The sequence below is a fragment of the Oryctolagus cuniculus genome, chromosome 7 (genome assembly GCF_051225735.1).
Source record: "Oryctolagus cuniculus isolate XC-2025 breed Fujian yellow rabbit chromosome 7, ASM5122573v1, whole genome shotgun sequence".
NCBI lineage: Eukaryota > Metazoa > Chordata > Mammalia > Lagomorpha > Leporidae > Oryctolagus > Oryctolagus cuniculus.
The window spans coordinates 153,756,102-153,783,688 of record NC_142873.1 but is presented as its reverse complement, the minus strand read 5'-3'; the positions used below and the strand labels follow the sequence as shown (position 1 = coordinate 153,783,688).

The 27,587-nt window shown below is 64.2% G+C and overlaps 1 protein-coding gene across 2 annotated transcripts; it reads left to right on the top strand.

Moving 5' to 3' along the window:
- The first annotated feature begins 350 nt into the window (after positions 1-350).
- PADI3 (peptidyl arginine deiminase 3) lies at positions 351-26,053 on the top strand. Of its 2 annotated transcripts, none has more exons than XM_017339320.4 (16): positions 351-485; positions 9,317-9,497; positions 11,476-11,548; positions 13,846-13,907; positions 14,738-14,855; positions 15,455-15,580; positions 16,666-16,844; positions 17,119-17,222; positions 17,318-17,429; positions 18,633-18,740; positions 19,673-19,824; positions 20,559-20,703; positions 20,792-20,894; positions 23,013-23,092; positions 23,408-23,533; positions 24,776-26,053. In XM_017339320.4, exons 1-16 carry the CDS (start codon positions 394-396, stop codon positions 25,007-25,009), a joined length of 1,995 nt encoding a protein of 664 aa, XP_017194809.3. In that variant the 5' UTR covers positions 351-393; the 3' UTR covers positions 25,010-26,053. The 2 variants fall into 2 exon arrangements, with proteins under 2 accessions (XP_017194809.3, XP_089157558.1); XM_089301432.1 differs by lacking the exon at positions 351-485 and adding an exon at positions 7,569-8,002.
- Positions 26,054-27,587: the final 1,534 nt, after the last annotated feature.

Sequence of the window (27,587 nt, the reverse complement as noted above, 5' to 3'; positions counted from 1 at the left end):
CCCTGAAACCACTTTGTCTCTGAGCCTGCAGGAAAGGGAGTGAGGGAGGCTCTAAGTCAGCGCCCCCCACCCCTGTACACCCTCCTTCCAAACACCCCACTGCCACCCCCAGCAGTCCCCCGGGGCCCTGGCCCAGTACTTGTGGGAACTTGCTCTCTTTTGTAGCAATTAACTTCTCAGGTGCTGGGGAGGGGGCAAGATTCATATGCAAATTTCAGATCCCTTCTAGCCAATCCTGAACTCTCCGCTCTGGGAAGGGGTTGGGCTTCCAGGACTGGAGCCAATGGGCTTGCACCCTAGGCTGGAGGGGTGGGGCCAGAGACTTCATAACTGCGTCCCAGGGGGCATGGGGCAGTGCTGGGTTTGGTGGCCAAAGCCTAGTGTGCAGCCAGCATGTCGCTGCAGAGGATCGTGCGTGTGTCCCTGGAGCACCCCACCAGCGCCGTGTGCGTGGCCGGCGTGGAGACTCTCGTGGACATCTACGGGTAAGAGCCAGAGGGGCCAGCCCCGTTGGGCCCTCCTCCTGGGAGCTGGGGCTTCCTCGGGGCTCAGGCCACTCCCTAGCCATGGTGCAGCCAGGTTAGACTGTGGGGGCAGAAGGGGCTTGCAGTGGCTGGTGCTGGGCTCGGGGGCAGCGACAGTTTCCTCCATGCAGAGATGCTGCAGGCTGGGCTGGGGGCCGGGGGGGGAGGGTCTGTCTGGGGCACACAGGAATACGAAGAAGTGTACACCCAGCCTCGTCACCCCTCAGTTTACAACCCCAAAACAGAGTCAATCTTTTTTTTTTCCAATCTGTTTTACTTAATACGGCACTCACGATGCACCAAGTGCTGTTGCACCCCTTAGGACCACCCTAGGAGCTGGGTTTCTAGTTAGTGTCATCTCGTCTGACAGACGAGAAACCATACATGGGAGCCAAGTGGCAAAGCCAAGGGCTGAGCCCGCCCGCGGCCGTCTCAGGGGTGCTGGGCGGGTCGCGGCTCTGCAGCCCCAGGAGGGTGCTTTCCCCAGCATTTCCTCCTCCCTCCCAGGACCCGACCCCCCACCCCGTGTCTGTGGTGCCCAAGGCCAGTCCCCACCTCTCTCTCCTAGGCAGAAAAGGCAGGTTTGGGGAGGGGGTGCAGGAGCTGGGCTCTGGGAGCTGCGCCAAGTGGCTTTGACGGTATCTGTGGAGTGTTTGGGGTCCCAGCTCGGGGACTGCACTGGGGACAGCACCCAGGATGCTGGGAGGAAGCAGCGGCGCGAGTGACCGTCCCCACCTCTCTGGTCTCCCACCCCTGTCCGCATTCCCGGTTTCTCTATTTCGGCATCTTTGTTCCGTGCGTGGCAAGGTGTTGAGAGGCACCCGGCCACCGTTTCCTGCCCCTCCCACTGTGACAGCCAAAACGGGGGATGTTGTCCCATGTGCACTGAGGGGGCAGACTTGCCTGCCTGTTGAGAAGGTGCATCCCAGATTCAGACTTGACAACTTGGAGTGAACTTGAGACGGAAGCAGTCATCGGGTTGGTCCGTGGGCATTGGATGAGAGGGGTGAGGGGGTGGTCACGGGAGAGAACCAAGTCTGGAGCAGGCACAGCCCAAACAGGCTCCAGGAGCTAAAGCCCGGCTGAGGGCGGTGGGTGGGTGGAGGGGGTGGCGAACAGAGTGGGAAGGGGATTCAGTGGCTCCTGAAGACGGGGCAGCCGCAGAGGTGGGGGGGGGAGGGGCCCCTTGCTGCCTGGCGCCGCCGCCCGCTCTGGGGTTGCAGGCCAAGGGGTGATTCACCTGCCCAGCTGCCTCGTGCCCGTCGGGCAGCTGTGTCTCCAGTCTGACCTGCCCGGGAGGCCTGGGGCTGGCTGCTCCCCCACGCAGCTTTCTTAGAGGGCAGAGGAAGCATTGGGTGGGGGGTGCAAAGGCAGCCACGTCCTGGGGGAGCACGAGTGGGGGGGGCCACGAGTGGCACAGCCAGGGCGCGGGGGTGGAGACTCCAGGGAGTTCATGTGAGGGCCTCTGGGGCCCAGTGACCAGCCGCGCTGCAGGTGGTGGTGAGCGCCTGGGTCGTTTCGTTCACATGGGCAGGAATCGGGGGTTTCCCTGGGGTCTGGTGCGTGCGCACGGGGCACAGCCACTGCCCTCCAGGAACCCCGTCCTTGGGGGCGCTAGCAGAGGCCGCACCACCTTCTTGTGGGCAGGGGGGAGGCTGCAGGACTGGGTGATCACCACGGCCCCTTCCGGCTTGGCGAGGCTGTGATTTAGCAACCCCAGGCGCTCAGCCTGGGGGCCGAGGAGAGACAGGGCAGCAGGCGTGGCTGTGCTCTGAGCCGGGGAGCCGGTCTCTCCCTCTGCAGAATGGAGACTGTGGTAACCCCAGCGACAGCGCTCAGCGCCCGTGCCTGGCGCTCGCTCTCCTGAGCGGTTGACGTATGCGATGGGATTCTCACAGCAATCTGTTTGATAGATGTGAATCCATTTGATGGATGTGCAGACTGAGGTACAGAGAGGTTAAGTAAGTGGCCCGAGGTCGCACAGCCAGTGTGCAGCAGAGCCCAGATGCAACCCTACCAGGTTGGCCCTGGTAGTATAGCACACGTGGCCAGCACCTGCTAGGGGGCAAGTACTTGGTTACGGCAACTGTCTCCATTATCAATGTCATCATCATCAAAATTGCATGTATTTTTTTTATTTGGAATGGAGAGAGAGAGATCTTCCGTCCACTGGTTCACTCTCCAAATGCCTCCAACAGCCAGGGATGGCCAGGCGGAAGCCAGGAGCACAGAGCTCCATCCGGGTCTCCCATGTGGGAGGCAGGGCCCCAAGTGCTCGGCGGCACCTGCCGCCTCCCTGAGTGTGCGGTAGCAGGAAGCTGGACGCGGAGCAGAGCCAGGGCTCAGACCCCGGCGCCCCGGTGTGAGTGCTTCTCCCGGGCAGCATCTCAAGCCTGTGCCAGTGGCCACTCCCATAGCGTTGTCACTTGCAGGCCATATCTGGCCCTATGGACAGCCTCAAGTGTCCTCGGGCCTGCCAGGTGCCTCATGGCTGGGGAACAGCCACGGAGCCATACTGGGAGAAGGAGAGGTTGAGAACAGAGACTAGTGCAGGAGGAGCACTCGGGGCAGGCTTCCTGGAGGAGGAGTGCCTTGAAGAATGAGCATAGGCAAGACCTTGGGCCTCTCTGTTGCGGTGGACTCTGCCCTGTGTTCCTGACGACGATGCACTGGAGTTGGCCCAGGGTGCCTGTGGGAGCTTCTCTTTCTTGAGCCGTGACAGGGGACGGGGGGAGGGGAAGGGGGTGGTACAGGGGTGCCCTGAGCCTGGCGTCTCGTCTGCTCCTCACTTCGACTGGAGGCCAACATTACAGTCTCCGTGTAGCAGGTGCAAAAATGAAGACCCAACGGCCTGGTCGCTTGACACCTCTTGTCCTTCAAGCCACAGCTGAACTTGAACCCAGAACTCATCAGGTTCCAAAGCCCAGGTGGTTTCCTGCATTCTACATAGTTTTTCCTTTTGTGTTTTTTTTTCTTTTTTTTTTTTTTTTTTTGACAGGCAGAGTGGACAGTGAGAGAGAGAGACAGAGAGAAAGGTCTTCCTTTGCCGTTGGTTCACCCTCCAATGGCCGCCGCTGCAGCCGGCGCACCGCGCTGATCCGATGGCAGGAGCCAGGATCCAGGTGCTTTTCCTGGTCTCCCATGGGGTGCAGGGCCCAAGCACCTGGGCCATCCTCCACTGCACTCCCTGGCCATAGCAGAGAGCTGGCCTGGAAGAGGGGCGACCGGGACAGAATCCGGCGCCCCGACCGGGACTAGAACCCGGTGTGCCGGCGCCGCAAGGTGGAGGATTAGCCTATTGAGCCACGGCGCCGGCCACCTTTTGTGTTTTTATTTTTCAAAAGATTTCTCTTATCTACTTGAAAAGCAGAGGGACAGAAAGAGAGAGGGAGAGAGATTTCCGTCTGCTGCTTTGCTCACCCAAGGGCTGCCGTGGCCAGCGCTGGAAAAGCAGGGGCCTGAAACTCCATCTTGGTCTCCTATGTGAGTGGCGGGAGCCCCGGTACTTGGGCCATTTTCCGCTGTGATCCCAGGCACACGGCAGGGAGCTGGATCGGAAGCCGAGCAGCTGGGACTGGAACTGCCCCTTCAGTGTGGGCTGCTGGTGTTGCCGGCGGCTTCACCTGCTGTGCCACAGCGCCAGCCCCTCCATGGCTCTTTCTCGAGGTTCCGATGTTCAGCCTAGAGATGAGGGTCTCGGACTTGGGCTTCGAGTTGGTTCTCGATGGACAACGTCAGGATTCCAGGCTGACCTCTGGTGCTGGGACCACCTGGGCCAAGGTCACGGTCAGTGGCCAAATGTTGAGATGGGAGAGGGACTGGAACCGTTCCTGCCAGGCCCTCCCACACCACTGGGAAAACCTTGGAGTCCATCAGGGGGTGACTGCGCAGTGGCTGAGGAGCCCTCTTAACTGGCCACAGGCTTGGACGACTGTCCCCAACTGGGTCACTGGAACCCTCCCTGGGGTCTCACCCTCCTCTCCCCTCCCACCCCGGCCCAGGATCTCACAGCAAGTGAGGGCCAGAGCAGTCTTCCAGTTCAAATGAGCGACCTCTGAAAGGTAGTTACAGAGACAGAGGCAGAGGTAGAGAGAGGTCTTCCATCTGCTGGTTCACTCCCTGAATGGCCGCACTAACGGCTGGAGCTGGCCCAATCTGAAGCCAGGAGCCAGGAGCTTCTTCCAGGTCTCCTACACGGGTGCAGGGGCCCAAGGGCTTGGGCCATCCTCTACTGCTTTCCCAGGCCACAGCAGAGAGCTGGATCAGAAGTGGAGCAGCCAGGACTTGAACTGGCACCCATATGGGATGTCGGCACCTCAAGCAGCGGCAGGACCGGCTACACCATAGCGCTGGCCCCATGGGCAGGTCTAAACCTGAGCTGCCGCTGGCTTCCTGGCCTGTGGACCCCTCCTTCCGTCTTCCCTTAGCAGCTGTCACGGGGCCGCACCTGGCCAGCAGCCGGCAGCTGTGGTTGGGAGTTCCCCACCCTGGCGCAGGGGAACCGCCCGGGGGACCTGGAGATCAACCCTGACGCCCAGGGCCCCACCTCAGACGCCTGGCTCAGGTGGTGCACTGGGGACCCCAGCAGCGTGGCTCGGGTGAGGTCCCCCGGGGTGGCCATGGGGCAGGGTGGACAGCGCTGCTGTCTTTGCAAGGGGCAGGCAACTCCTGCCACCTGTTGCCTGGCAGAGCCAGCACCATGGCGCTCTGAGCTTTGGTCCCGCCCCTGTCACCCCGGCTGCATTGCCTGAGCCACTTTCTGTGCCGTCCTGTGCCTCAGTTTCTCCACCTGTCTCCTGAGGAGTTGGCTTAGGGCAGTGGGTTTCGCGCTCTGCCCCTCCCTGACTTGACGCTGGACGTGGGCTGACGTGGGCCTGCCGGGGGCTGGTGCAGCTCCCACTGTGTTTACTGCCTGGTGTGGGGAGAGGGCAGTGTGGCTGTCACTTTCCAGGTCGGGTTCGGGAGGGCGTGCGGCTGAGGCAGGGCGGTGGTTTCCTGAACCTGGTTCCGTGGGCCAGGCTGGCAGATGAGGGCATCTGCGAGCCTGGCGAATTGGGTAGGGGCAGCCGGAGCTGTCACCCAGAGCCCCAGCTGGCCGTGTCTCTGTCTCCTCCATCCCCGCAGGCCAGCTCACAGGGGACCTCGTTGGTCCTCTTGTCACGCCTTCTGTTTTCAGCCATGGCGCCCTCGCCCACCGGCTTCTCAGCTCCGGAATTGTCTGGGTTTGTTTTCCCAGAGGCCAAGGCCCTGGGCGCCTGGAGAGTGGGGGAGCGGGGACAGGGCTGGCTGTGAGTCCTGGCTCTGTGCCCTGCACAAAGCCTCAGTTTCCGCATCTGTAAAGTGGGGCTAATGGTGCAGGTGAAGCCCCCTCCTTTGATAACTTGGGACAAGAAGGGGTTCAGAGGGAGGGTTTTTCCAGCTTTTGGAATATTTGCATATGCATGATGAGATAGCTTGGGGTGGGACCCGAGTCTTGACCCCCAACTCCATTTATGCCTCGCGGACACAGGGACGCTCAGGCTGAGGGCGACGACACAGTGTGGTCTGCTGTGACCCGGCCCGTGGGGTCAGCTCTGGCAGCGAGCCAGTGCTCAGAACGTTGGGGACTTGGGAGCCTTTGGGATTTTCAACCTGCTCATGCATCCGTCGGCTGCGGGAGCCCCCTTCATCTCCACTGCCCCCATTGTCACAGGAGCACCAGGGAGACCACGTGGTGCTGGCGCACAGTGTCGGGGTGTCGCCTGGGGCCATTCCTTCAGCCCCGGGGACCAGGCCGAGTCCCTGAGCAGCAGAGGCCGGGGCCCAGTCTGCAGCACTGCCGGTTCTAGGGCTTTGCGTTTTCAGTAGGGTCGGCCTGAGGGTGGCCGCTTCCCAGGTGACCAGTTGTCCCCACCGGTGGAGGAGCAGCTGGGTCCTCAGCTTCCTGTGTGTGACTGCTCGGCTGAGCTTGGCAAAGCCAGGGTGTGGGGGGCTTAGCCACTCTGGCTGCTAGGCATGGCCCGGCTGGAGGGTCAGCGTGGTCCAGGAGAGGTTCCGATGCTTCCCTGACGCTCAAGGAGGTGGGAAATCTGGGTCCTCCTGGGCCTGACGCAGGCTCTCCTCCTGGGACACAGCTTCCCTGGTGGGGCCTGGGCCCTGGCCCGGAGGCTGGAGCTCAGCCTCCCATTGTCCCTCAGTTTCCCCTACAGAGAAATGGGGGCAAGACTTGCTCGTCCTGAGTGCACTGTGCACACCGCTCGCGTACAGACAGATGCAGACCGGGGGTGGGGGAGGCTGAGTCAGCCCCCTGAGGTCTCACGCCTACAGATGGGGGCGGGGTGGGGCTGCAATCTGTCCACCCCCGGGGCCCCCAGGCGCATCCGCCTGGCCCCAGCTGTGTCGCGTTGCTGCTCCCGATCAAGAGCCATCGGCAGCTGCCCATTACCTGGAGATGAAATAAAAACAAACTCATTAAACCCTGAGCCTAAATGGCCTCCCAAGGAGGCACCATGAGACAAGATTTCCCTCCAACAGGTGTCCTCCAGGAAGCCCGCCCGGCCGCCCCGGCCTCTCTCTCACCCCGCCCCAGCCTCCCGTCTCCTGCACCCCAACTGATTTCACAGCCCTTCCCCGTCCTGGGCGGGGCGGTGTTCCAAGCCTCTCCTATCTGCCATCGCATGCGAGCCTAGTGATTGCCATGAGCTTGGCCAAAGGAGTGTCATTAACCCATTTCACAGATGGGATGACTGGGCCCAGTGAGGCTGAGTGACTCAGCCAAGGTCACCTGACCTGGAACCTGATTCCTGACTCGGCAAGCCCGGGGCTTCCGTGGCCCCAGCTGCACCTTGTCTGCCTTCACCTGAGGCCCTCTTTGGCTACGGCCCTGGGGAGGGGTCTCACTTCCATCCTCATCAGCCCCCACCCCCGCGTGCCTCTCACACAGGGAGGGCCAGGGGAGCTGGACTGTGTTACCCCCAACCCAGCGAGGGGCCCGCAGCCGAGGGGGGGTTCCCACCAGGGGGGCTGGCAGGGGTGTGCAGCCCTGGGTCCAGGACCCCAGGCCTGGGGAGCTGTAGGTGCAGCTGGGTGCTCCCTGGGGTAGCACCTCACCTGGGTCTGGCTCCCTGAGCCCATCTCTCTGATGCCCGTCTCAGGCTCCCCATCTCTCCGTCTAAGTCTCCGTCCCTGACGGGGGCTGCCCACACCCCCAGGGCGGGGCAGGCCAGAGGAAATGACGGGTGTTTGAGAGCAGGGCGGCCAGATCCAAAAGCGATGACGGAGCGTTAGCAGAGCGCGCGCCCTGGCTAACGTTGGGGCGGACTTAGGGCAGCACGACTGTCTGCTGTTGATGGGCGCGTCGGGTCCGGCAGTGCCTTCCGGATCTTCGTCTGCTGCATCCCACAGCCTTGCCTGGGAGAAGCCGGTGTGTGAGCCCTGTCCACCTGGCAAGGACTCCGGGCAGGGGCCATGCACCTGAGCAGGACCAGCCAATGGAGCGGGTTTGTGCGGGGAAGGGCCTGCCTTCCTCCCAGGGGAGCTGGGGTGGGTGGCCACCTGTGCGAGCTTGGAGGCGTAATTTGGCCACTCGAGCCTCAGTTTCCCCATGTGTGCATAGGAGTAACGGCGCCTCCTCCTGGGTGGCACTGAGGAGCTCAGAGCGGAGGGGTGGGAAGGCTTGGCCAGGCCCACCTTGGCTGGGGCGGGGGGATGGGTGACCTGGGAGTTAGGGTTATTCTTGTTATTGTCCTGGGGAGGTGGCGGCGAGGGTGTGGACTCGGGAGCCAGAGGGCTGCTTGCCAGCTACGAGACCTCAGTCTCCCCATCTGTGAAACGGGAGGCAACACGAGTGCCTGCCTCTGATGCTTACTGGGAGTGTCGCGTGGCACAAGACACTGAAACAGGGCTGGGCCGTGCTAGGGCCCTGCCAGCGTTGGCTTCCGTAACCCCCTGGGCCATGGGGGCGCTGCTTCCTCCAGGAAGCCTTCCGGGCCTCTCCCTACCTGGATCTCCATAGCCCAGAGCCCCATCCGGCAGCCGTGAGCAATGTTGAGCCTCAGTTCCCCAGCGGAAGCGGGCAGTGGGGGGGACGGGAGGTGCACCCGCACAAGGCTGACCACACCCGCGAGCGCAGCAGGCCCCCTGCAGGCCAGCAGCAGCCGGGCAGGTTGGTTTGCACACAGGAGCCCAGAGTGGCGGTGCCAGGGCCAGATGACGTCACTGAGCCTGGCCAAGTTCCCCAGACGGTGGCGGTGGCGCAGAGCTGTGGGAAGGCGTGGGCTCCGCCCCTCGGAGACCTCGTGCAAAGCCGGCTCTGCTAGTTGAGGCTGTGTGACGCCGCGCCTGTGAGTAGACCTCCCTGAGCCTGTGATGGGGGACGATTGCGCTCGCCTGGCAGGCTTGTCGCAGGCGCCTGGCACACAGCGGGCAGCCCCTATGCAAGTGCAGGGGGGACCCAGGCTGTCTTCTTCCTGCCATGGAGGCTCACGGGGGCACGTGGGGAGGGAACCGCACGGGGAACACCCTCGCTGCCCACTGCCGTTCCCTGAGCTCTTGGCACCAGCTCTGCCCCAGGAGGATAGGAGGCAGCTGGGTCCTGGCCGCCCGGGAGCTTCCGGCTCTGCTGGGAGGCCACAGCAGGGGACAGGTGAGTGGGTGCCAAGCCCTGGACCTGAGCATGTGGACACAGCTGTCTAGGAGCTTACCATGAGGCTCTCGGGGGCTGGGGTAGTCAGGGAAGGCTTCCTGGAGGAAGCAGGGCTTCAGCCAAAGCTCGGACATCTGCACCATCCTCCCACGCCTCCCGCTCTTCCCAGGTCGGTTCCCGAGGGCACAGAGACGTTCGAGGTGTACGGGACCCCCGGTGTGGACATCTACATCTCTCCCAGCGTGGAGAGGAGCCGGGAGCGCGCGGACACCGGGCGCTGGCACTTTGACGAGGGGCTGGAGATCATCGTGGTCATGAATTCCCCCAGCAACGACATCAATGACAGTCATGTGAGCGCTCCCTGCCTGGGGTGGGCGGGGCCGAGATGCAGCTCCCAGCATCCTCTCCTCTGGGGTGGGCGGGGCCGAGACCCAGCGCCCAGCGCCCTCTCCTCTGGGGTGGGCGGGGCCGAGACCCAGCGCCCAGCGTCCTCTCCTCTGCGGTGGGCGGGGCCGAGACCCAGCGCCCGGCGTCCTCTCCTCTGGGGTGGGCGGGGCTGAGACCCAGCGCCCAGCGTCCTCTCCTCTGCGGTGGGCGGGGCCGAGACCCAGCGCCCAGCGTCCTCTCCTCTGGGGTGTGGGCAGCACAGTGGGTGAGCTCCTGGCCCCGGAGCGGACTGCACACACACACACACTCTGTGTCCCCGGCACACGGGCCTCTGTTTGCCTGTCTGACGTGGGGGTACTCATCACCCCTCCCTTGGGGTGGCATGCAGCGGACACGGCCAGCGCTCGCTCCTTCTCCCAGTCCCCAGAAGCCTTGTTGGGGGAGGAGCTGTGCTGGCCTCAGCGCCCGCATCTGCAGGCTGACGGTGGATTGGGAGGGGCCTCTTCTCCTCGCTGTCCCCCAACCTGCTCGCTGATGCTGATGCCGTCAGCGTGGGAGGAGGACGTGGAAGACACGGGCACGCTGAGCTTGGCATCAGGGCCCCGCCCAGCCCTTCCCCGGGCACTGGGTGGCCATTCCCCAACAGCCCTGGAGGCAGGAGCGGCTCCCCACTCCCCAGGTTCAGGGCCACACACTGTGGGCAGGAGAGCCGGCCACCTCCCTGACGCCTGGGGCAGCTCCCACCATCCCGCCACCTCTGTTCCCATTGAGCCCCTCCCCTGAGCACAGCTCAATGAGCCCATTTTACAGACAGAAGGAGTGTGGCTTACCTGCGCTGCCATGATCTATGAGCAGCAGAGTTGGAATGAGGGTGAGGACAGGGTCCTGGGGCAGCCTGAGAGGCCCCCTCTGGGTCCCATCACAGGGTGCTCTGTGGACGCCTCCCCACCCTGAGTTAGTTCCTGGGCCCCACGGCTGCTGGGGTTGAAGAAGGCCTGAGTCCCCTCCCCCACCCTGCCTTGGGCCAGGGTCCAGGTCCCTGCGTGTCTGAGATGAGCACCGTGGCCGGGGCAGGAATTGCAGGATGGAGCACGCGTGGCTCCTGACTCCCGAGCTGAGATGAGGCCGTCGGGGAGGGGAGGGGCCCCTCCAGGGGAGCGCTGTGGCCGCCGGGGACACAGACAGGTCTGCCCCCCCGACATCTGCCTCGGCCGCAGGTCTCCAGGCTCTGGGCAGAGCAAAACCTGTGTCTCCTTCCGTCCTCACAGCCAGCAATCACCCCCCAGCCTCCAGCTGAGACTGAGACCCAGAGAAGACGAGCCCCCCCCCCACTGCCCGGGATATCCATGGGGGGGTCCGGGATCTGAGCCCAGGCTGACTCCAGAGCACACAGCCGCCGCCTGCCCACTGATAGTGAAGGCCGTGTTTCCCCGGGGGCACTGCCCGCAGGCCCAGCCCTTCACACGTATCGTGTCTAAGCCGCCCTGTGGTCCTCAGAGGCAGCGGCTCTGTGGTCCCCATTTTGCATATTGAAAACTGAGGCATCTCAGAGAGGTGAAGGTCCTTGGCCAAGGTCACCGAGCCCAGAGCAGCCAGGCCTGCCTGAACCCACAGATAAGAACATTGGCTGGGACGGTGCCCCTCAACCCTGCCTAGTAGAACTCCCCATTTCACAGATGGTAAAACTGAGGCTCACCCAGTCGGTTATCAGCAGCACTGGGACCCAGGCTCCACAAAATCCCTTAGGATGAGGTTCCATTATACAGATGGGCCTATTGAGGCAGGGAAGTTATAAACAGCACAGAGAAAGCTAAAGGAAGAGCTGGGTTGGTGTGCAGAAGTTCCTGAGACCCTCACCCTCTCCACCTACCACCCTCCCAGGCCTGTATTTTGGGGTGGGGGCTCTTGGCTCCCACTGGCCTGATGACCCTCTTTCTGCAGGTCCAGATCTCCTACCACTCCAGCCACGAGCCTCGGCCCCTGGCCTACGCGGTGCTCTACCTCACCTGCGTGGGTAAGTGAGCGACCTGGCGGGGGTGTGGCCAACAGGCCTCTGCCGGGCACACGGGGAGCTGGTTGGGAATGACACTGAACCAGGGTTACGAAAGTCAGCCGGTTTTATTGTAAAAATTAGAGAAATGCACACTTAAAAAATTCCAAGAGTACACATTGAAAAGTCAACCTCTTCTTGTCCAACCCAAGGCCTCTGGTCCCCCAAAGCCAGCATCTTTCTAGAGACGAGCTGGGCGTGCACACACACACACACACACACCTGTGTACACCTGGGACTGCCCCTTGCTTTTCCCAGCTTAAACACTGCTGATTCTCCACAAATGGATGTACAAAGTTTGTGCAAGCTGATTCCGATGCTGGAGCAATGGGGCAGGGAGCAGCGGGTGCCCGTGGGTAAGGCACGGCAGGCTCTGGCCGAGGACGTGCCGATAATGCATGAACAGGAGGGGGATTTACACAGGGCAAGGGAAATCGTGAGAAAGACGCAAGTGGAAAGCTGGGAAATAAAAATCATAGTAACAGAGATGGACAATGCTTCCGATGAGTTCATCGATAGACTGAAGGTGTTGAGGAAGGAACAGTGAACTTGAAGATAAGTCGTAGAAGTTTCCCAGGCTGGGGTTGCCTTCGGCGCATTGGGTCAGACTTGGGACTTGGTGAAGGCGCTTGCTCGGCACCTGTGCACAGGACAGAGAGAACCCCGAGAAATGGGAACAAAGACCAAAACGTGGAAATGGGCAAACCTTGAAGGTATAAGTTTGTGGGTGAGAGGACCTCTGTGGTCCGACTCCACAGAAGCTGGACGGACTGAGTGACGCCGAGGGCGTGGGGCTAGGAGCTCCCGCAGGAGGCAGGCGTGGGCTGCAGGGGCTCCAGCCATTAGCACCGAGGCCCGGGTGCTTTATCTCCAGGAAGAAGTTTTAGCAGCAGAGCAGCCGGGATCCAGGGAGCGTGTACTTTAAATTCTGATATGTTGCCCAATGGCTCTGCACCGAGAGTTCCGAGTTGTGCAGCTGCCGGCAGCCTGGGGAGCCCCGGCCAGCACTGTGTGCGGTCGGTATTCGCTGGTTTTGCCAGGTGATTAGGTCAACGTCTCATGTTGGCTTCCATTTGCCTTTCTTTAGTTAGTAGTGACATTGGGTATCCCTCCCGACCCCTTCACCCCCACCTTGCAGGAACACAGACACACCCATGCATGTGCACACACACACCCTCCCGACCCCTTCACCCCTACCTTGCAGGAACACAGACACACCCACGCACGCGTACACACACACACACACCCTCCCGACCACTTCACCCCCACCTTGCAGGAACAGACACACCCACGCACGCGCGCACACACACACCCTCCCGACCCCTTCACCCCCACCTTGCAGGAACACAGACACACCCACGCACACACACACACACACACACTTCTGATGGATGATTGCCAGGCAGACCCTGGCAGCCATCACACAAGTCAGGAAACAGAAGTGACCTCCCCGCCACGCCCCTCTGAGCCTCCCTCCCACCTCCCCTGGAGGTGAGGGCTGCTGTGCACCCAGTCCTCGGGGCTGCTCTGTGGGTAGAGGGTTGCCATGGGTGCAGTGTGCAGGTGGGGGAGCCATCAGGTACTGGGGGGCGGGGCCTCTTCCACAGGATCAGGTACTGGGGGCGGGGCCTCTTCTGCAGGTTTGGAAACTGTTTCAAATTCTTCTCCCTTCCTCCTCCCCTCCCCTGCTCCTGCAGGGACTCAGGGGAAGCTGTGTTGTCTGTGCAGGAAGACGGGGTTTGACCAATCAAAGGCTCCATTTGGCTGCAAAGTCTCTCCCAGCTTCTGCCGAGCGACTTGAAGAAGGGGGTGAGGGTGGGGCTCACGGAGTGAGAGGACTCACAGAAGTGGGGCTTGGAGGCCTCACGGCCAGGCGGGGCAGAGTGCAGATTCACACCCATGTCCTGGTGGTCGCACTGTCTCACACAGAGGGCCGCTTCACACCCACCAAGGTCGTCCCGGGAGTCCTGAGCTCCCAGCAAGGTGCCACAGACAGCGAGGGCTGTCAGTGTGCAGGAGAGGAGGGGCTCCAGGAAGACTTCCTGGAGGAGGCAGCATTTGGTCTGGGCCTCTGCTCTGACCCTCCTTCCCCCTCCAAGGCCTAGTTCCCATCCCAGGGATCGAGGTCACGGGCACACCCATCTCCAGGCTGTGTCTTCTTAGAAATGTGTTGTTGGTGCCCGGCCCCTGGTGGGCACTGCAACATGGCCTCTCGGGCTCTGGTGAGCCACACAGGGGCGTCCACTGCCTCCTTCTTGCAGACATCTCTCTGGATTGCGACCTGAACTGTGAGGGCAGGCAGGACGGGAACTTCGTGGACAAGGTAGGCAGCCCCTGCCTGGGGCCCAGGACCAGGGAACGGCGTGTGGCGCTGCTGTCGGGTGGGTTGGAAGAGGCAAGGTCATTACGGGTAGCCCCCTGCCACCTGACTGGTGCTGAGGTCAGGGCACACAAGCGAGAACCGGGCATGGCCGGGGTCATCTGTGACCAGGAGAAAAATCTCCACCAGAGACAAGCAGGCACAGAGGCACGCAGGCCTGGGCACAGCTCTGGGCCAAGCATTGCCAAACTTTTCCTATAAACTAGACGGGAGTTTAGGCATCGTGGGCCCGCCTGTGTAGTCTGAAAGCAGCCAGGGTCAGTACACAAGCTGATAGACGTGGCTGTGTTCCAATAAAACTTTATTGACAAAAACAAGCAGTGGGCCAGATGTGGCCCGCAGGCCATGATGTGCAGAGCCCCTGCCAAGTATGAAGCTTCCAGAACTTTGGGCTGCACGGCGGTGGCACTGATGCACTGAGAATTCAGGGGGACGGTCAGGTTGGGCTGGGCGAGCGGGGAAGCTTCTGGAAGGCAGTGCGCTGGAGCTGGGCTCTGCAGGGATGAAGACGGGGGGCGTTCCAGGTGGAGCGGGAGGAAGGAGTGGGTGGGAGGCAGAGAAACAGGACGTGGGCTGGAGGCATAGCCCAGCCAGCCACGAAAGGCAGCTCTGTGGTCTGGTGGTGTGGCCAGAGGGGGCCGTTGCCATTTCTGGAGCGGGGGTCCCTCCATGACAGGGTCCCCCCCAGGGGGTAAGACAAAGGCTCAACAGGCGGGGGGAGGGGCGCAGGTCTGGGCGGGGCCCCAGCACCTGCCCTGTTGTGCCGTCGGCAGCGGCAGTGGGTCTGGGGGCCCAGTGGACATGGGGCCATCCTGCTGGTGAACTGTGACCGCGACGACCTGAGCTGCGATGTCCGGGACAACTCTGACCAGCACGTGCGCTGCCTGGAAGGTGAGGGGGCCGGCACAGGGGTCCCTGGGCGTCCAGGGCCCCTGCTCGGTTATGGCACGGGGGCTCCAACCCACAGATGGGGCCCAGGAGGCAGCACTGGGGTCCGCAGTCCCGCCCTGGGCCACGCCTTGATGTTGCATAGAATCCATCTCAGGCTGGCCGCCGGCCTTCCCCGGCCGCCCCAAGGCCAGCGGGCACTTGTGCTAGGGTGGAAGCTGGAAACGGTGGCTTCACCACCCCCCTCCTCCAGGACAGCAGAGGGCGCTCCCGTTGCCAGGCCCCTGCATAACCCTCCAAGTTGGAGGGTATCCTCACCCCAACTCAGCAATGGGATGCTGAGGGTCAGAGGTCAGGACACCTCCAAGGTGCCCAGCCTTTCTGTGAGGCCCCAGCCTCTGCTGAGAGCACCCGCAGCATAGGGAGGCGGCCACGTCCCAGGGTGCTTAGCTGCTCCCATGGGACCCTCATGCACAGCCGCCTGGAGCATGGGGCTTCATGGTTTGCTCCATTTGGGGTCCAGTGCCTGCAGAGCTGGGCAGGGGGACCGGGTGCCAGGGGACAGGGCCCCCCAAGTTGCCAGCCCCCATGTGGCTTCGCAGACCTGGAAGACATGTCCGTGATGGTCCTGCGGACCCAGGGCCCTGCGGCTCTCTTTGATGACCACAAGCTTGTCCTGCACACCTCCAGCTCGGACGCTGAGCGGGCCCGGGTCTTCCACCTCTGTGGTGAGTCGGGGCCTCCTTGCCTTGGGCAGCTCTGCAAGGGCTCCAGGGACTGCCTTGGGGGTCCCAGGAAGAGCAGCCAGCAGTGGGCGGGGGGCGCTTTGGGACCCATCGGCTGGCTTCCCCTGCACGGCACCTGGCCTGGGGTTGTTTTCTCGGTGGGTGAATTTTAAAAACATAGTCTAAGCTCGCCCTGAAATTCTCAGCGTCGACAATGTTGGCTCCACCCATGCGCAAGCGTCAGGAGCCCCCGGGCCAGAGCACGGTCCTCACTCGGCGGAGTCCGCCCTGGCTCTCCTCTCCGCAGGCTTCGGGCTGTGTCTCCCAGGAACAAAAGTGACTGTTGGTTTACAAAGTTGGCGCCAGAATCACAAAAACGCAAATGAGTGGCTAAATAACCCCTTGAAATAGCCTGTCTAGATAAATGATATTTACTTGTATGTGTAGTTTTCCCCCCAAAGATGTATTTATTTATTTATTTGGAAGTCAGAATTACAAAGAGAGGGAGAGAGAGAAAGGCCTTCCATCCACTGGTTCACTTCCCAGATGGCTGTGATGCCTCAACTGGGCCAGGCCAAAGTCAGGAGCTTGGACATCTTCCGGGTCTCCCATGTGGGTGCAGGGACCCAAGCACTTGGGCCATCCTCTACTGCTTTCCCAGGCGCATTAGCAGGGAGCTGGATCGGAAGTGGAGCAGCTGGGACTCGAACCAGCGCATGGGATGCTGGCTCTGCAGGCGGTGGTTTCACCCGCTGAGCCACAGTGCCGGCCCCCGCCGGTGCACATGGTCTTGTAGACAAACTAGCCAGAAACAGAAGCTCTGGGCTAGGGGCAAACGCTGTTTGGATGCCACTAAACCCTCCAAAAAGAGCTGAACGCCGGTGTCGGCAAGGTCAGCCACACCCACTGGCCACGCCCATGCCGGCTGCCTCCCAGCTGTGGCCACTCTGGGCATTGCACACCCCTCTTGCCTTTGCCAGGGGCAGGTGCTAGTTAGGCATCATCACACCCACGTGCGGTGAGGCTGCGCATGCTCCCCGGGGCCTGCCTGGGAGTCACCGCCCCCTCGTCCCCCACCCCCGCCCCAGGTCCTGAAGACTCCTGCAAGGCCTACAGGTGCGTGCTGGGCCAGGACAAGGTGTCATACGAGGTGCGGCGCTTCCACGGGGACGAGGAGCGCTTCTTCGTGGAGGGCCTCTGCTTCCCCGACGCCGGCTTCCCGGGGCTGCTCTCCTTCCACGTCACCCTGCTGGACGACTCCAACGAGGTGGGCGCCGGTGGGGCGGGGCGGCGGGGCAGGGGGCGGGGCAGGGGGCGGCCCTGCTGGACGACTCCAACGAGGTAGGCGCCGGTGGGGCGGAGCGGCGGGGCAGGGGCCGGGAGGGCCCCGTGGCACTGCAAGGGAGGACCTAGACCTCCAGCCCCGCTGGCTGAGAAGCAAGGGGCTTCCTCACAGTATCAGAGCCTCCCCACCCCCACCCTAGGCCCCTGGGCTCCACGTCCAGTGCTCCCTCTCCCGGTTCCCACCCCACCCCCCGCAGGACTTCTCCCAGTCCCCCATCTTCACCGACACCGTGGTGTTCCGCGTGGCCCCGTGGATCATGACGCCCAGCACCCAGCCGCCCCTGGAGGTGTACGTGTGCCGGTGAGCCTGGGGGCCGTGGGCATCCCTCCCGGGCCCCTCCACCGCCTCCCCGCCCCGGCTCTGTCCTCAGCCGCTCTCCCTGGCCTCGCCCGCAGGGTGGGGAACAACACGTGCTTTGTGGAGGCGGTGGCTGAGCTGGCCCAGAAAGCCGGCTGCAAGCTGACCATCTGCCCGCAGGCCGAGAACCGCAATGACCGCTGGATCCAGGTAGCCATGGTTACGGGGCAGGGGCCCGCCGGGCGCCACCCCGGAGGGGGAGGCTGGCCTGCCCTGGCCGGGGCTCCTTAGAGATACCCAGGAAGGCCTACCCAGGTGGTGCTCCCGGCTCCTAAGCCAGCCACGCCCGGGCCACGCCCACAGGGCCGTCTGTGGACAGTGCTGTGGACAGCGCTGAGGCTGGCCGCCCCCGATGCGGTGAGCTGCTATCCCACGGCAGAGGCGGCCAGGGTGCCGGCAGCGCCAGGAGGCCCCGGAGGAGCCGGCGTCCCCTCCACTTCAAGCCTCCACGAATGCCCCCGGGAGGAAGGGCCCGGGCCTGGACCAGACTCGGCAGGTGGGAGGGTGGTTCCCGCCGTCCGTCAAACACTTCCCGCAGGTCGTGTGGCTCTGGGGGCCCCTGCAGGCACTCTCAGGGGAGCAGGTGCCCAGGGATGAAGCGCCCCACCACCAGGCTGCACAGGGCGGTGGACCAGCAGGTGCACAGGCCCGGGGCAGGAGGCAGGAGAGGAATGTTCTCCCTGGCCAGGGCTGGGGTGGGTGCAGAGGTGGGAGACCTTGAACGCCAAGCTAGGGAGCTTTCGTTCTGGCTGGAGACTAGACCAGCAAGGGAGGTCGGGACAGGACGCCGGAGCAAGACGGGCTGGGTTTGGGTCCCGGCCTGCTCACTGGCTGTGTGCCCTCGGACAAACACCTGGACCTCTCCGTTCCTCGCTGTCATCTGTCACCTGGACGTGACAGCGCCTCCACATGGGCACATCCTGGGGAAGAGCTGGGTGCAACCTGCAGGAACTGGGGGGCCTCTCACTGCTGTGCCCTCCATCAGTGTGGGGCTATCTTGCCTCACAAACCAGGGCAGTCACCCCTGACCTGCCCCGACCTCTTGTGACCACGGGTGGAGGGAGAGGGACTGGCCAGTGCCCTGCAGTCTCTTTGTCCCACTCAGACCACTCGAGGTCCCCTCTACATCCATCCTGCCCTGGCCCAGCAGGGGGACACCCCAAGGTCACGGCCATGTTCTTACCCTCGGCTCTGTCTCGCTGTGTGACCCCAGGCAAGCGCGTCGGCTCTCTGAGCCTGCAGCCCCTCCCCCAGCCAGCAGGCCTCTGACCCCTGTCCGCCCCCTCCGAGGGCTCAGCCGGCCTGCGCCAGCCGGGGGTGTCCTGACTGCCCGCGTCCCTGCCTTCCCCGCAGGACGAGATGGAGCTGGGCTACGTGGAGGCGCCGCACAAGACCTTCCCCGTGGTCTTCGACTCGCCGCGGAACGGGGAGCTGCAGGACTTCCCTTACAAGAGGATCCTGGTGAGCGCAGGCCGGGTGTGGGCGGCAGGGCCCCGCCCGGGGGCCTGGCTCCGCAGGGGCGAGGGTGCGGGTGCCACGGCGTCCGCGGAAGGTGCGGCTTACACTGGCGGCAAGGAGCTCCCCGCGCTGCCTCGGGCCGTGCTCACACTGCACAGGATATGTTGTTCTGGAACATTCCAGGGTGGCCAGGCCGGGGCAGCCTGTGTTCTCACGCACTGGGTCCCTGGGCGGGAGGAAAGCACCCAGGCCCCGGGCTCGCCTCTGTGTGACGTGGCTGCGTCACTTCCGCTCTCGGAGGTGCAGCCCCAGGCTCCCCGTGTTTGTGAAGGTTTTCGGGGCTCCAGGGCCACAGGGAGGGGCCGGTCCTGTCGGTGATAAACGGAGCGCGATAGAGAGGCGGAGGGGCTGCTGGCCAGGACCCCGCTGAGCAGAGCGGGGAGACCTCTTCCGTGCCCTAGAGACGGGACCCCTGTCAGCCTCAGCTCTGTCTGGCCCTCGATGGCAGGGGGCGGGGGAGGCCCAGGCTGGGGCTGGGTGGGGGAGGAGCCTGTGGCCCCGTGGCCCCGGGCACAAGTCACTGCACAAGTCCAGCTGGCTGCCGTGGGGCTGGACTTGGCCGCGCAGGGAGGGGGTGCCGTGGTCTCAAGCTCCGTATCTGCTGAGGGGAGCAGGGGCCCCCAGAGCCCTGCCTGTCTCCCTGCGCCCTGGGGTGCAAGCATGGCCCGAGGGGTCCAACCTCCGGCCTCTGCACGCATGGGACGGTGACCAGGTCTGTCCACCTGAGCAATGGGTGGCCACACCCGTCCTGTCTTGAAGGAGCTCAGAGCCCAGCAAGTGGCTTCCAGCTCTGCCTTGTGCCCCACCCCCATCTGACTCCGCCTCAACTGACACTGCCCCCATCTGACTCTGCCCCATCTGACTCCGGCCCCCAGGGTCCCGATTTTGGCTACGTGACTCGGGAGCCCCGAGACAGGTCAGTGAGCGGCCTGGACTCCTTCGGGAACCTGGAGGTCAGCCCCCCGGTGGTGGCCAACGGGAAAGAGTACCCCCTGGGGCGGATCCTCATCGGGGGCAACCTGCCTGGGTGAGCGAAGAGCGGCGAGGGGGTGGGCGGTGGGGGGTGCTGGTGATGGGGGGGAGGGGCCACGCACCCCTCGAAGGGAACCAGAAAGAGGAAGCAGTGGAACCAAGGCCCTGGGTGTTGGGGGCCGGGTGTTTGACACCCACGTGGGGGGTGTCTGACGCTCATGGAGGCCGACCAGCCCTTTCATTTCATCTGATTCTGAAACTAAGGAGACGAGGCTGGTCACAGGCTCTGTCAGCCCACAGTAATAGAGAAAAATTCAATCCCTAGCGGTCCTGGGAGAAGCGCCCCCAAGTCAAGGCTTGTTCATACTAGCATGTAAATGACTGACCCCAGATCTGTTCCAGAGAGCAGGAGAAGGGAGGCATAAGACAAAGAAAGTGAGGCACAGTCGCACAGAGAGTAGTGAGCTCCGGGTTGTGCGGCACGTGGCCTGGCTCTGGGCTGTGCGGCATGTGGCCTGGCTCCGGGATGTGCGGCATGTGGCCTGGCTCCAGGCTGTGTGGCGCGTGGCCCTGGAGTGCCGGGGAAGGGTGATGATGTCATGGTGGTGGCTGCTGTGGAGTGGCCGGGGCAGCGAGCCACGCGGTGCCGCAACACTGTTAGAACCAGACTCAGCGCCCATCCGGAGCGCACCTGTGGGACTCAGAATGCCCTGCGGGTTGCCTTCCCGGCACACAGCAGCAGCCCGGGTTTTGCCAGCGAGGTTCGCCCTCTGACCCTGCGCTCCCCAGGTCGAGCGGCCGCAGGGTCACGCAGGTGGTGCGGAACTTCCTGCACGCGCAGAAGGTGCAGCCGCCGCTGGAGCTCTTTGTGGACTGGCTGGCTGTGGGCCACGTGGACGAGTTTCTGAGCTTCGTCCCCGCCCCCGATGGCAAGGTGAGGGGTTGGGGGGTGCGCCTGGGGAGGGGCGGGGCCCCCCGGGCTGGCCAGGCTGGAGCTCAGCCGACCCCTCCTCTGCACACAGGGCTTCCGGATGCTCCTGGCCAGCCCAAGCACCTGCTTCAAACTCTTCCAGGAAAAGCGCAAGTGGGGCCACGGCAGGGCCCTCCTGTTCGAGGGGGTCATCGGTGGGTAACGGCCCGGCCCCCTCACGGCTCGCCCGCCCCTCCCCTAAGACCGACTGTGGCTTCAGAGAGGGAGGCCCAATTTCATTTTTTGGAGAGCAGAGAGAGCGCGCGCACTCCCATAGACCACTGGCTCACTCGTCAAGTGCCCTCGACAGCTGGGGTGGGCCAAACTGGGAGGCAGGAGCTCCATCCGGGTCTCCCACGCAGGCGGCAGGAACCCGGTGCCTGCCGGGCACGCATCAGCAAGAAGCGGAGCCAGGTCTCGAAGCTGGGTGTGCAACACAGGTGCTCTGATGGGGCCTGCGAGCGTCTAAATCCGCAGGTTGCACGCCGGCCCCCGGCTGGGCAGCTTTAGAGCAAGGCTGCCCCCCCCAGCTCCGCGTGGGGCTCCTCACTCCTGCCCCTGCACGCCAGCCTTCCCCACCACCGCTGCCTGGGCCTGAGGCAAAGCAAGGCGAGGGCAGGCGTGGGCGGGCATGGACGGTGTGGGGACACGGCGGGCTGCGGGGGTGTCCCCAGGACCTGCTCAGGAGGCTCCGAGCTTGGGGTTTAGCGCCCTGTGGTCCCGGTCTTGAGATCCTAGTGTAGTGACTGTGTTTCATTAGTGAGCGCTGATGGATGGGGCGGGGGGTTGCCTGCTGGGGGCGCGCAGCCTCTGTCTCCACCCCTACACCCTACGGGAGCCCCGAGCAGCCCCCCACCCTCAGCAGGGGCCCGGACACTGGCAGGGCTGGGGTGGGGCCCCTGGGTGGGGCCTGGCATCTCACCCAGCCCTGCAGGGGCATTGGCCGAGCAGCTGGGGAGCGAAGAGCTGCTTGCTCACCCCGCCAAGGTGCCCAGCACATCCGGGCATGGGTGGATGCTTGGGGCAGGAGCCTGGGCTGGGAGCGGGGCTGTGCCCACGCACCAGGACCCTCCCCCACACCTGTCTCAGAGTCCAAGGGAGCCCCGATGTCCAAGAGAACCGAAACACCATGATTGGGTTAAGAAAGAAACAACCACTACCTGCATTTGCATACTTGGGGGTGGTGCTTCTGGTCCGGGTGGGATTCTGAGCAGAGGGCTGGCCGGCTGCGCTCACGCTCACTCCCTTTCCTGCCCTCCCCCAGGGCCCTTCCTCTCTGTCGGAGACCCCAGGGGTCTCTGGCCAGGAAGAGATTTTCTTAGCCCCAGGGGAGGCAGACAGGAAAATACCAACACTCCCGGGTTTCCAGCTTCCCAGGGCCCCTCGCTGTGTTTGCTGAGGTCCCTGTGCCTCTCACCACACAGGAGCCTGGCAGGGCAGTGGGAGAGCAGCTCCCGAAGGGACCACATCTCATCTTGAAAACCCTCCGATCCGAGTCTGATGTGCCGGCGGGGGTGGGGGGAAGGATCCTTGGCCTTCCTGGGAGAGCCACGTCTGCAGGCAGGGGGGTCCCGGGTGCAGGCCCGGCAACGTTATCCCAAGCTGCCGGGCTAGGGGGTGAGCAGGGGCCTCCCAGGGGCCACAGACAGAGGCTAGGCCCAGGCCGCGGCTGAGACGTCACGCGGGCTCCGAGGCCAGTGTTCCCGATCAGGTACCCATGCACCTGCCCCAAGCTGTGTGTCTCATGCATGCCGCACTGCCTCTCTGGTCCTCGCTGAGCCTATGAGCGTCTCTGTCCTCACCCTCCCTGCTCCCTTCATACCTTAGCATGGGACACTCAGAGGCCCGAGCAAGAGTGTGTGCAGCTGGGACTGGACCCACCTGTGTGCCTGGAGTGTGCACACGGCCTGGGGAGCCTTGGCCTTGGCCTGGTCAGGGCCTGGCTGTGGGATGTGCTTCATGTATGGCCGACGTGAGCCGCTGGCTCGTGTCTCCCTTCCTGGACAGCCCCGCCTCTGGGGCAGCCCTGCAGGCTGGCTGGGGGGGCCCCCTGCCACGCAGCCATCCCCTGCTGGTGTAGGAACCCCAGGCCCCCACCCCCTGCTGCACACCCCCACACTTGCACAGCAGCCCAGCTGAGCTCTGACAGGCGATGCCCAGGGAGGTGAGAGGCTGTGACCTTGGCCTCCGCCTGGCTGCCGCCCAGAGCAGGTGACCTCCATCTGCCTTCTCTCCGCCCCATCCCCTCTTGTGTCTCTCTCGCTCCTGCACAGGCGACAGGCGGGTCAAGACCATCTCCATAAACCAGGTCCTCTCCAATGACAACCTCATCAGCTTCAACAAGTTTGTGCAGGTACAGGGGCCGGGGGCTGCGGACAGAGGGGCTCGGTCCCCTCCTTGAGCCAGAGGAAGTGAGTGTGTGAGCCGCACGTGTGGGGGAAGACAGAGGCCAAGGGCGATGAGCCACAGGTTGGGGGGGTGGTCTACAAGGAGCCCTGTCCCGGTGGCCGCGGGATGGATCAGGAAGCCCGTGGGCTGTCCACACTCGCACGCCTGAGCTCTGGGCGGAGGATGGGACAGGGTGCGACTGGGCAGCAGTCAGCCACGGGGCTGGAGCACCCACGCGGGGCCCTTGGGTGTCCCCAACTCTGCCCCCCGCCCCCGCCAGAGCTGCATCGACTGGAACCGCGAGGTGCTGAAGCGGGAGCTGGGCCTGGCCGAGCGTGACATCATCGACATCCCGCAGCTCTTCAAGCCCGAGAAGAAAAAGGCCGTGGCCTTCTTCCCTGACCTGGTGAGGCCGCGCCCGGGCCGCGGCGCCTGGGGGAAGGCAGGGGGTGGCGGGGGCAGCAGGGCTTGTGTGGCGCCCAGCAGGAGGGCTTCTCTTCTCCTTGGCTGACCACCAGGGGCCAGGCCTGGCTCGCGGCTACCAGGGAAGCGAGCCACTTGACCTTGGTGGCCTCAGCTGGTGCACAGGGGCCCCTTCTCCCTTCCTCCCAGCTGGTGGCGGCCTGCCCCCCTCACTTAGCTCCGGGTGCCCTGTGGGGGCTCGGAGATGACAGAAGTTGGCCCTTGATCTCCAGGAGCTCCCGGTCCACTCTGTGGGAGGGGAGGGCTCTCACCTCTCAGGGGACCATAAAGTGGGGTGGGACAACGTGTGTCCAGCCTCAGAGATAAGACTGGGGATCCAGGAAGGCTTCGTGGAAGAAGTGGCCTTTGATTGAGCCTTGAGGACTGTGCTGGTGCTTCTAGACCTTGTGCTTGCCTCTGAAATGTGTGGGCAGCTGGGACTGCGTCCGGGGGTCCTGCTGCACACGGCAGGGGTCGCCTGGCTTCGCCCCACATCCAGAGGAACTCAGCTCACCCCCCCGACACCCGGGGTGGGGTCGGGGGTGGGGGAGCCTTCACGCCACCCTTCCTTCCCCTTTGTGGCCGGCTTGGCTCTCTCCTTCCTTCCTGTCCCCTGGGGCCACTTTGTGATTGGTTGTGGGCCCCCAGCAACTTGTGCAAGGGTTCAGGCTCTGGTGTTGGCAGGAAGCAGAGGCCACCCAAGCTGGCTTCGGCCAGGGGGAGATTGGAGGATGCCGGAAGCGGAGGCCGGGGCGGCTCAGCAAGGCCTCTGGGGGGGCAGAACCCGCTCTGGTCTCTGTGTCCGCATTGCTCCCTTCTCCCGCGCTCCCCCCGCAGTTTGCCTTTCGTGGCTGCTCTGTCCCTGGGCACACGAGTGACCGTGGCTGTACCTGCCAGATCCCGAGGCTCCCAGGGTCAGCTTCCCGTTCCCCAGAGGGACAATCTGATTGGTCCGATTTGGGTCCGCTGGCCGCCCTGGTCCAATCAGCTGCAGCCCAGCAGGTTGGGATTCCATGGCGCAGACAGGGCGCCGGCAGAGAAAGTCCTGGTGAGCTCTGCAGGGGCTCCCAGGCTCTAGAGCTCCTCCGGCCCCCGCCGAGCGGCACAGGGCGAGCAGGGCAAGCAGCGACTTCCAAGGTCGGGGCTGGGGGCTTGCAGGTGCAGCTCTGCCTCCCTCCTGCCACAGGTGAACCTGCTGGTGCTGGGCAAGCACCTGGGCATCCCCAAGCCCTTCGGCCCCATCATCAACGGCCGCTGCTGCCTGGAGGAGAAGGTGCGGTCCCTGCTGGAGCCGCTGGGCCTGCGCTGCACCTTCATCGACGACTTCACCCCGTACCACATGCTGCACGGCGAGGTGCACTGCGGCACCAACGTGCGCCGACAGCCCTTGGCCTTCAAGTGGTGGCGCATGGAGCCCTGAGCCCACCCCTGGGGCTGACGGACACGGAGGCAGGCTCCCGGACGGCACGCATCGAGAGACCCCCACCCTGCACCCACACAGCCCCGTGTGGGACGCGCAGGGCCGTCCTCGCTCAGAACCCCCTTCCCCAGAAGTGGCCGTGCCTCGCCTGCCTCCCATCTGGTTCTCAGACCCCCAGCGCCCCTGACCTCCCCATAAAAAGGACCTCGTGTCTGTGGCCTCTCCCGTGGCTCCACGTGACCCACGGGGACTCCCCAGACACCCCCGCCCCCACTGGCAAGTCCTCCATGTGGGGACACGCTCAACTTTGGGGTCAGAGGGCATCCATCCGTGCATCTCCCCAGCCATGCTGGCCTGTGGGTCCTGACAGGCAGCACCACGACCCCGCTGTGGTGTGATTGCCCCCTGCTCTGCAGGGGAGGGACCTCGAAGCGAGATCGCTGCACACGGACAGGAGCGCGCCTGCCTAACGCTGCCCCACAGGAAAGGACCTGGGGGTCCATTAGGTCCACGTGCGGCCGCGGTTCCCACGGCCAAGCTCCTGACTGATGCTGAGCCCCGCACCCCCACCTGCACCTGGCACGAGCCTTCCGCAGACACGTGACCCAGGCCGGCAGTCACCGCTCAGCCTGACAGACGCCCCCCGTCTCTGACCTGCAGAAGCCAGCTTGGAGCTCCTTGGAGCTGGAGGGGCGAGGGGAGTTTTTGGAGACTGGGGGGGGGGGCTGTGGACGAGGGGGGAAAGCATCTTCCATAAGGTGTGGGGTGCGGGGCGGGCCCGGGGAGCAGGGCCAGGGAGGCTGCAGTGGCTGTGGTGCCTGCCTGTGCGGGACCTGGTCCGGGGCCCTCTGAAGAGCTCTGCCCCATGGGAGAGGGGGCCCGGAGGGGCCCATGAAACAGCACAGATCTGGGAAGAGCCACTCTGCGTGCAGGGGAGAGGGGAGCCGGGAGGGGGCTGGTTCTCTCGAGCTGTGTGTCCGCCCCTCGTGGTTCTGTGAGGGTCCGGCTGCGTTTCCATTGACGGCGAATAAATCGACAGCACCAAGTGCGTGGTCTGGGTCTGGTTCTGCCTCCTCCCTGGGTCGAGGGCAGGCAGGCAGGACTGAGGGGTTTCCTGCCCAAGCCCTCCGAGGATGCGGGGCGGAGAAGCCCACATCGGGCAACACGGCACGGGGTTGCCCCATCTCGGTCACGGGTGGAGCGAGGACTGCCCTGCCCCTGCCCCAGATGGCTCTGAGCAAGCGCAGGGGGCAGGGGGGGCGGTGGACAATGGGGAGCCCTGCTGGGGTGCCCTTAGCTGCACCCTGCTTCCCACCCACAGGGAGCAGGTTCATCCCTCTGTCCACCGACTCACGGCCCCCGTAGTCTCTCCCGAGATCCAAAACACAGGAACGTTCCAGCTGGTCTGGGAGGGGGTTGGAGAATTGCCCCACTCCCTCCCCAGGCTGCCGTCTCTCTGTTTACATGGTGAATTCAGGACAGTGCCACTCACCTGCCCAGACTTCGACAAAAATAACCCTCCCACCACCGAGGGGGGCCGGGAGAAATGAAGGCACCGAGAAAAACCCGACTTGGGCGGAAGGTTTGGGGTGGCCGTGACTCTCAGCCGGGCCTCGCGGGCTCTGGGCTGGGGGGGGACCCAGCCCCGGGACGAGCGGAGCAGGAGGGGTCTCCAGCGGCAGGGGGTTGCTTCCTCATAATCACAAATTGCCAGGAAGTCGGTGGCTTCAGCCGACACCCGTGGATCGGGCTGTAGTCTGGGGGCCAGAGCCTGGCATGGGTCTCGAGGTGAGAGAGGGGCTCTGCGGGGTGGCGCTCCAGGGGACAGTCCGCTGCTTGCGCTTCCCACACTGGGGGCTCCTCCCTCCTCTGCCTCTGACCCTCCTCCTCCCTCCTCCACTTGCAGGCGGCCTTAGGATGACCTTGGGCCCCCTGGAGGGAGCCAGGCTGTCCATGCTCTCTAGGGCAGCTGCAGGGCAGTCGGGCCCTGGTGGCGCCCCGTAAGGGGACGCACGCCCAGGGCCTGGGACTGGCACACAGGCAGCTCCAGGGGCTGCTGCTCCCTGACCACAGCTGGCCAGGCCCTGGCGGCCTCGCTGAGGGACCCTGTGACATGCAGCGGGGGCCCCAGCCGAACCGGAGAAGGGGTCCTCCCTCCAGTGCTGCTGGTCAGTGCCGCACCCTTGGGGGCACTGGGCTGACCCTGGGAAGCAGGGGTGCAGCCTTGGTGGTTCCTCAAAGTTCTAGGGGCTTCCCCCGCCAACCCTGGGGCCGAGGGGGTCTCAGGCCCAGGACCCCTAGCTTCTTGTGGGGGTACTCTCACCCCTCTGGCTCCTCCTACACCGCAAGTGGACTTGACCAGGCCTGCGGAGACTGGGAGATGCCCCGCGGACCGTCCCCTCTCCTCACTGGCTGCCTGGAACCCCTGGGAGCTGGACCCTGGGATCCGGAACAGGTAAAGCTCAGCTCTCAACCCTCAGTTTCCTTCTCTGTAAAATGGGCACAGCAACTGCCTGCCTCATGGAGCTGACTTGCTGGGAATGAGTCAGTGCTCACTGCGCTGTGACCCCGCCTGCCC